The 9,744-nt window shown below is 36.0% G+C and overlaps 2 protein-coding genes across 2 annotated transcripts; both read right to left on the reverse strand.

The window, feature by feature from the left end:
* Window positions 1-3,351: 3,351 nt before the first annotated feature.
* Window positions 3,352-3,917, reverse strand: LOC141639210 (protein FAR1-RELATED SEQUENCE 1-like). The gene is made up of 2 exons (XM_074448387.1): window positions 3,689-3,917; window positions 3,352-3,611 (listed from the first exon to the last, which is right to left on the reverse strand). The coding sequence occupies exons 1-2, from the start codon at window positions 3,915-3,917 to the stop codon at window positions 3,352-3,354; spliced, it is 489 nt and encodes a 162-aa protein (XP_074304488.1).
* Window positions 3,918-3,942: 25 nt separating this feature from the next.
* Window positions 3,943-6,561, reverse strand: LOC141639211 (protein FAR1-RELATED SEQUENCE 5-like). The gene is made up of 6 exons (XM_074448388.1): window positions 6,528-6,561; window positions 5,781-5,849; window positions 5,526-5,634; window positions 5,022-5,412; window positions 4,799-4,964; window positions 3,943-4,643 (listed from the first exon to the last, which is right to left on the reverse strand). Exons 1-6 carry the CDS (start codon window positions 6,559-6,561, stop codon window positions 3,943-3,945), a joined length of 1,470 nt encoding a protein of 489 aa, XP_074304489.1.
* Between the last annotated feature and the right edge of the window lie 3,183 nt (window positions 6,562-9,744).

Below are 9,744 nucleotides of genomic sequence, written 5' to 3' on the forward strand. Positions count from 1 at the left end.
ATGGAATCCATATTATTTTTGTCAATTGTCAATATGTCACATGTCATATGTAACATAAATTTGTTATGTAATTTTTAACATATTAAAAATCAACGTATTAATAAAAATACGTCACATACAAAATCGACTCAGTAATATCATAATTACTTGTACCAAAATATTTTACCATTTATAAATAACAACAGATTGTATTTATAATAATTCATTCAAATTAATTGTTTCTATAAACAATAATTTCATCCGAGTAATTATACAATTTGATTACTCAGGCCGTATCTCATTTAATCACATTTCAATTTGATACGTAAATTTTACTTCCAAAATCGTCCGTCAATTTTCAAGTAGTTTAATTAACTCGTAACATTATACGATTAATTAAATAATCAATTAAGAGTGTTGCCCTATCGGTATGACCTAGGGGATCAACTGATCACCACCGTCGCACGACAGTAATGTCAAACTCTAGTCAGCCAATCATTACCGATATATGTTGATCAGTTGACAGTAACTATATTACTTCCCAATTGTATTTTTTTATAATGAGATTTAAATATGTGATCATCATGATCAACAGTCGTGATTGCATAATTGTCGGAGGACACATATTCCAACACCATGGCTGTGTGGATACACACCTGCATCTGTGTGGATACGCATTGTCGGCTGTCTGGATACACATCCCTGGCTTTGTGGATACACATCCCCGGCTTTGTGGATACACATAATGTTCCTGGTATAGGCCATTGGACAGTTACACTTCAAAATAAAAGGATGTGTGGATACACATACCCGGCTTTGTGGATACACTTCAAAATAAAAGGATGCTTTAACCGACCTGTCAATTCAGTTTTAGTTGTATTCTTTTTCGATTAATTGCAGCGTTAATTATTTGGGTTTATGTTTATAAAGATATGGCGTGCATTAAGATTTGTTAGCTTGATACTCGATTATATAGCAACACTTAGTTGAATCATTTATACTTCACTGGAAAAAACAAAAACGATGATCGTATACTATGATTTTTTATTGTTACTATTGTCCTCGGTTTGATTGCCTACTACTCCGTAATAGTTTTAAATTGTAAAATGTGGATTCTAGCCCATCTTTGAAGTTATAAAATATAACCAACATTATAAAAAGTACAGTACAAATTAATAATCCGGAATGTAATTGCGGATTTCAAAACGAATATCACTGAAAACATCATTATCACCTTCAACCCAATCCACCGGGTCGTTTTCCCATGCAAGCGGAATTGTCCCGAACTCAAAGGAAGGCCCCTGAGCATACAAATATGCGACCAGTCCCAAATCATCTCTATTAGCAACCCATAAATATGGTCCTGACGGAGGATTAACGTTTTCAAACCACCACCTCGAAGCTTCATTATTAGAAAAAGCGCGCTCCAGTTTGCGAGATTGAAGGAAGCATTTGCGCTCATCTCCCGCTCCAAACTCAATCATTGCATGTCCCTTGAACGACCCATTGTAAGAAATAGCCGGGTGTATAGCTTGAACTAAATTTAATCCAGCACCCCGAATAACTTCTACTAATCTGTCAAGAACTTATGAGAGAGTTTCCTTTCCAAACCCATCTCGTGTGCTTGGAAAATTATAAAGAATACACATCACAGGTTTGACGTACAATATTTCGGAATGGCGTCCGAAACTTTCTACTGAATCAAAGGATTCTACATCAGATTCATAGGATGCATCAGATTCATAGGATGCATCAGATGCATCAGATGAATTATTAGAAGACATAATGGTTGAGAGGGAATTCAGTATAGATTAAGTTTGAAGTTTTTTGAAACAAAGAGATTGTAATACCCTTCTAAACACATGAAAACCTATTTATATAGAAATAATTAAGGCAGATGCAATGCATAGAGTTGAACGAATGAATGTTTGGTGTGAAACCAAGAGAAATGTGTAAATGTGTGGTAAATAGAAACGTTGTAAATAGTCAATGTTTTTATACAATGCATAAACGTTGTAATTAAGGCAGATGCAATGCATAAAGTATGTTTAATTAATGCATCAACCAAAAAGAATCCAAAAAGAATTGAAACTCATTCTTCTTTTAATTCCAATTTGGATTTGCAATTGCAATTGTGTTTTACATGTGCGGTTGTGCCTCTTTGACAGATTTTATTTTTGTTCTTGAAAAATTTCCATGTTATTTGTGTTGCAACTGTCAGTTAACTTAACATAATTTAAAATATTTAACATGTTTTGAGCAAAAATGTAGCCAATTAACACGAATAAAGGAAGTATAGGAGTAATAAATCACGATCTAATGACGGAGTTAGAATTTACTGTTAAGAGGGAAAAAACTTTCAATAAAGATGAAGTTTCAAAAATTTAATTAAAAATTCAAATTCCTCAGTTTTCAACAAGTCCGAGTGACTTTTACTAACCCCCTCGCTCCACCAGTGAGGCCATCATATGTCTATGTCAGTAGTGAGTCGTGTAGCACAAGTGGTGTTTGTGCGCTTAATTTTGAAGGCTTTGAAGAACTTAAGATCACTGAATACGCCACTAACATAGGAACAAAGAAAAATGTCATTCAAATTCCTCAGTTTTCAACAAGCCTCTTTGTTCCTACAATGAGAAAACTCACAAAAATCCCTTCCGGAATAAATACCCTTCAAAGGATCAGGATCCGGTTATCAATTATTACAATTGTTGTTGCTGCCTTGATCGAGACAAAGAGGGTCCATGTTGCAAGTAGGAATGGACTTATTGATGTTCCCAAGGGTGTTTAGTCCCACAATTTATGATTATGGTGCCATAGGAATTGGGGGCTTTGATGAGTAGCGCTATCATATCACTTGTGCAAGAGATTACTTCAAAGAACGTCATTCGCTCATACCGATTAACACCACATGCAACATTCAAGATACGAGAAAAACTACACCAATTCACTATTCCCATTGTTTCATCAATTTTTTAAAATAAAGAACTTAATCTTCAATTTGTATTTATATTTTATTTTTAATTATGTGTGTCACACCTCGACTTTTGAGGGTACACAATAAAAGTTTGTATAATAATAGAGAAGCAAAGTGTTTGAACAGTAAACGTGAGACATTAGACAACCAAACAACACTTCGCGACTTGGGCAATTCCTACTATCATGATGCGTTAATTAAACATACTTCTTAGAAGTCTTTACTTACTAGAAAGACCACTATTTAAAGTCAAATACAACATACTTCTTAGAAGTCTTTACATACTAGAAAGTTTTTAGAATACTTAATACAACTTAAACTTTTTCTAGCTGAAATCAAACTGGACTCACTTTTGAGTGGCTCGACTTGGGCAATTCCTACTATCATGATGAGTCATTTCACCGCAAGCACGACATTTCCTCAAGGGCTTTGTATTTTCTTATCTTGCCTTTTCCTTGTTTGAAGTAATCCGTCTTCCGATCCCTTATTCTTACACTTTTCGGTGGTAGAACACTAGCTTCAGACGGTATTTTCGAGCCAATAAGCATCTCAATTTCAGCTTTCTTGTTTTTTGACTTCCCACGCTTAACTGAAATCATCAATTTCTCGTTGAAAGCGCGAAGAAGTTCAAGCAGCTCATCACCAAGTTCCTCATTATCTTCAACAAGCGAAATCAAGTAAATACTTCCGACCACAATTCACTTATCTTACTTTGGTGGTTTTCTATTGACATACAATCAGCTAGGAGGGTTGTCCCAACAACATTAAAAATGGGACGACAAGTTGCATATTTGCCCCATCTGTCTAATAGATACTCCGTAGGGATATCATCAAACCCTCTATCTTTTAACACCCACAGAACATGCTTACAAAGTAACCCAATCCTTTCAAACATCTTACATGAACAAGAAAATTTATTACCACTTAAATCAACTGTGTATACCTTGTCTTTCTCGCGGTCCATTATTGAAATATGCTCATTGTTGTCTTCAGTTGTCCTCGGTGAAAGACCACAAGTAAAACACGCACTTGGAGTTCTTCTTGAAATTGATAAAAACAAAGTGGTGGTGTAAACTTGAGAGGTTTTTTTCTAGAAGGAGAGGTGTTGATAATTTTGGAGAAGAGTTCTTATCATCGGCAGTCACCTTAGCATATTTCCAACGCTGCGCATCCATAGCCGATTGGAAACGCATCCAAAACTCAACAAGAGTGAGGTGCGGGTTTGTGAAATTTCCAAAGAAGCTATTCTCATATTCTGACCTTGATGTTGTGCGCATAATCCCACCAAGATATATGTCTCTGAAGTAGGCAGGAATCCAACTTGAACGAATGTCAAACATTGACTTCAGCCACTCATGATCAGAAAGCTCATACGAAGAAAGGATCGATTTCCATCTCAATTCGAATTCTTGTGTATCAATCTCTCCATCCCAAACAATAGAATTTATTTCCTTCAAAAAGTTTGTGTTTTGGCAAATTGTCGGCCCGACTTTGTCTGGCAACTTTTTCATTATATGCCACATGCATAATTGGTGTTGTGTTTTGTCACCAAACACATCTTTTACAGCTTGATTGATGCCTTTGCATTGGTCAGTTATAATTGTAGTAGGATAGCAATCACCCATAGCCTTCACAAAATTCTCAAATAACCAGGTAAATGATTCTCCATCTTCCTTTCTTAACAAACCACCTGCAAAAGTGACGCATCTTTTATGGTTGTCCACACCAGTGAACGGACAAAACACCATTTTATATTCATTGAAGTTATAAGTAGCATCAAAAGAGACGGCTTCCCCAAAAGGGCATAGTTTTTAATTGAGATTGGATCTGCCCAAAAAACCTTACTTAGTCTTTTTTCATCATCCACGTCAAAGTCGAAATAAAATGATGGAGACATAGCCTTTTTCTGCATGAAAGTCTCCAATAACATCTCAGCATCATATTCCTTGATATATTTCTTAACATCCCTTGAAAAGTTTTTGAAATCTTCTAAAGAAGCCCCAACATTTCTCTACCGTTTTACATATTCCTTAAACATTCTAAAGGAATCCACTGGACCATGATTTACCCTTGAATTATCCATGATCATTTTCTTGTGAAAGAGATTCAAATTCCTAGATGGTTTCATATGAACCATTGTAGCTGGGATAACCATTGCGTGTGTGTGTACCTCAACAAAATCATAAATTTGGTATTCACCGGTGTCAATTCTCTTAAAACTAACCTTAGCTTCACATCCTGATCTCGTAACAGTCCTCTTTCTTTTAGTCCCCTTGTTCTTACTTTTGCCTTCTTTATTACACACACAGCGCTTGTGTGTAACAATCCCATTAACCAATTTTGTTGAATCTAACCTTGGAATAAACCCACAAACTTTTGCATATTTGTTGTAAAAATATATTCCATCTTTCAAATTTGAAAATATCATACCGTTGATTGGTTTTAGATCTTCTGGACAGCTTGGGAATCCAAAAATTGTGTTTTCAGAACCAACTTGTGGGGTTTTTACAAGACAATTTAACCAAAAGGTTGTTATTTTTAAGGCAAGTACATTATATTAGTGAAATCAAACCTTGTAAATGAACAAACCACAATTTTTTTACCTGGTGCATTAGTCAATGGAATCACATGAGGTATATCATTGTTCATTAGAGCATCAACATTAGAAGCAGTTATACTGTCTGCACAGGAAATGACACACAGTAGGAAACGCATTATTTTCCAGTACTAAAATCAGCAAAAATATAGTCCATAGGTACACATTACTATGATATTAGATACAATAGTTAATGTATTTAGATACATGCTCACGCTACATTTTGTGTACCTGTTGCATCTGTCAAGGGAAGTACAACCATTATATCTGAGGCATGGACATTAGTAGCAGGTATACTATCTGCACAGGTACACATCTCATTCAAATTAGATACAATAATTCATATGTCACTATACATCAACAATTTGTGCAGAGAAAAAGAAGTTGCGATTATCAAACTGCTAAACATTCATCCAAAAATTTTTAAATGCTATACTAGCTTAATTTTTTGAAAGACTGCTCTACGGTGCACAAAACCATAATCAATACGAGTATTTATCGCATACGGAGCACAAATTTTCTCACCCAAGCCACATTAGGTACACTGTTTTAACTAGGCAGATACACTGTTTTAGCTAGCCATATACTTTTTTTTTTCAAAATAGCTGGAATCATGTATCTAACAGCCAGAGATGTATCTTTGGCTAAGAATTTTATTCTGTCAGAGATATATCTTTGGCCCCCATTAAACCCCCCAAAAAAAATACAAAAACAGTCAGAAAAATTATCCAGAGGTAGAAAAATTATACAGAGGTACACATCTTTGTGATCCTAGATACACTACTTCAGTTTTGTAGATACATGTATCTGACATCCCGCAATAAGTAAAAACATTAATTTGTACCTATAACTTCTTCTGTTATTGAATCATCCTCTTTTCTGTTATCACCTACAACACCTTAAGCAATTTCAGAAATGGATCCCAAATTTAATTGGAAAAATAGTTCCAAAAAATGTATTTACAACAATAATTCATACCTGAATCAGTAGAAGATGATGAAATTATAACCATCCTAAAAATAGTATCAAAACACAAACTAAATTACCATCAAAATCTCAAAATACAATTTACTATTAAAATTGGTAAACCCTAATTTTAATAATTTCAATTTGTTCGAACACTAATTTACGATTTAAATTTTGTAAACCCTAATCTAAGTAAAAGCTTACCTCTTAGATTCGCATGTTACAGGAACAATAATGGCGGAAAGTAGGATGATTTGCAGCAATAAAGATTCGCGTTTCTTCGAACAATTTGTTTTTTTGTTGTTGGGATGACTGTTTAGGTGAGGGTGAGTTTATTACAGCGCTTCAACTTTCCTTTTTAGACGGTTCGTACGATAAGCTAGTTCGTACCTGAACCCGCCATATATATATATATATATATATATATATATATATATATATATATATATATATATATATATATATATATATATATATAGAGAGAGAGAGAGAGAGAGAGAGAGAGATAGAGAGGTGAGATCCGGTGAGAACGAACACTCGGTGAGAACGGTGAGAATGATATTTATAATAAAAATTCACGCGCGTCTTGCTCACATCCAAACTCCATCTCTCACATTCACTCAATCACATTTTAACTTCCCTCTCCCTAATTCTGATCCACGACCAACACCACCGCCGGTTTCACTCCTTCCCATCCATCAGCACCACTACACGTCACAACCACCACCAGCCACCGCTGATAGTCTTCACTGCTTCTCAAATCATTTCCTCAGAAAATCCCCAAAATCAATCAACAATTAATCTAATCATCATCAATGGCTGACATCAAACAACACTTTTAGATCCAATCATTAATGGTGAAACTCCCTCTGATTCATTAAATAGCACTGAATTGCCTTCCTTAAAAACGTCCCTACTCTCTCTGCCAGCATCATTCCTCACCTATACACAAAAATCTCCGATTTGAAAAACACGAAAATTATGTATCTGGTTAATATATTTATGTATCTGGAACCAATTAATATGCACCTAGTGATTAATTTTGTGTATCTATATTAAGATACATTAAATTAGTGGTTAGATACATCAATAATTGGTGTAGATACATTGAAATAACGAGAAACTAACGAAGGGGATGGTATTGTCGGAGCTCGGTCGGCATGACAATGGAATTTTGTGATGCGTCAGATATGATGGGAGTGTAGTATTGGCTGATAAATGGCGACCAAAAATGTACCGACAACGGTAGTCCAAGCCTTTACCAACCTTTTTATGTTAACATTAGTGGTCGTCGGCGTCTGGTGTTGGTGGCGTCAAGTGTGCGAGGTGATTAAATGGGTTGTGAAGGACTCATTTCCAATCAGCCATTGTCGGCGATTTTGGATGCGGAATAAGGGCGAAGGGGATGCGAAGTGGGATGCGAAGGAGGGCGATAACGGTGGTCATCTCGGTGCTAGCGTATTGTCAATGGCGGTCAGTGACGGAGCTTGGTGTCGGCGATGGTCGTCGGATTCTGGTTGTAAACGTAGATTAGGATGAATAGGATTTGGATTTGGGATTTGGGATTTGGGCTTTGGGTAGTGTGTTGTTAATAATGGGTTGGGCTGATAGTGCGTTATTAATAATGGCCTAGATAGTTCGTTCTCACCGTTATCACCGAGTGTTCGTTCTCACCGGATCCTAAATCTATATATATATATATATATATATATATATATATATATATATATATATATATATATATATATATATATATATATATATATATATAGAATTAGGATCATGTACGAACTAAAAGTTCGATGCGAACATACGAACTTTAATATCCCTTAGATTAAGAAAATCTATGGTCCCCTTTTTACACACCAATTGCTCCTGTTAACACATTACCCCAACCTTATCCCTTATCCTCTCGCATCCCCACCTATCCCATGATGTCAGCGTCCGCAACCTCGCCCGAGCACGCCGCATTTGTCGCCGGCGCACCAACTCTGCAACCGAGGATCTCACACAACATACATATTTGTCTCATCTTCACACTATAATCGTCACCGGCTTGCTGGCCATACAACTACCCTAATTAGAGTCATTATCGATCGTAATGGACCTTATGTGACTCGAAATCTCCCAATAATTTCTTCAATGCGGTTTGTTTTTTATATTCTTCTCCGTTGGTCATAGTCTATGATTTAAATCATGGATATTTAATGTTTTGTTTTGGGTCGCGGTGGAGAGAGAAGGGTGTTGGAGTGGTGATTCCGTGCTGGTCGTAGGGACGACGATGCCTATGTGATGTTATGTTATATGACAAGGCTCCGGCGACTGTTAATGGGGTGGTGGTAGGGATTTGAAGGTTCACTTATTTCTTCTGAACTTTATGAATTGAGATTGTAAATCTACAGCAATTTAAGAGGAGTTTCAAAAATCTAGGTACGCAGGGCTTCATGTCGGAGAATTTCGAAATTAAAAAATGTTTTCACCTGGCCAAAATTAATGCAATCGGTGCAATATGTGCTAGCGTTGAGACAGTTGTCACGGTGATGGTGCATGACGTCAACTGGTGGTAGCGATGGTGCTCAATGGTATCTAGAACTAATGTGTTTGAAAAAAAATATATTTATGTTGTAAACACAAAGTCAAGGTGAAAATCTCACCTCCGGGATTTACTCCACCGTCCTCCCAGAAGTCTACATTTACTACAGTAAATATGGCAAATGTCTTTGGTGCATTTAATGTATACACACCGTATTACGTTGTATAAATACCGTACTCGATGAATGAGAAAACACACAACTTTCACTCTCAATCTTTCACTCTCAATCGTAATCTTTAACACGTTATCAGCACGAGCTTGCTCCGAATTCGCAAGGTATCATTTTCAAAATACTCGTAATAATTTAGCTCTTATAAATTTTTTTTTTCAAAACAATTACATTACTAAATAATATTTTTAACATGGATCACCAATGTCATGGAATCACCACTATTTTAAGTTATATCTCAAATTCTAACATATATTTCATCACCGAACCTACTAATGACTTACCTATAAATATCCCTGTTGTTTGCCCGCAACCGCAACCACAACCACAACCACAACCACAACCGAGTGAACCATCGGTTGTTGCCCCACTTAATCAACACTTATCAAAACCGATCCGGGTCAACCTCAATAGTCAAGTAGAGGAAAAACTCGAAAAGTGTCACAAAACCCATCAATTTTTCCCCG

Source organism: Silene latifolia, unplaced genomic scaffold, assembly GCF_048544455.1.
Source record: "Silene latifolia isolate original U9 population unplaced genomic scaffold, ASM4854445v1 scaffold_301, whole genome shotgun sequence".
Lineage (NCBI taxonomy): Eukaryota > Viridiplantae > Streptophyta > Magnoliopsida > Caryophyllales > Caryophyllaceae > Silene > Silene latifolia.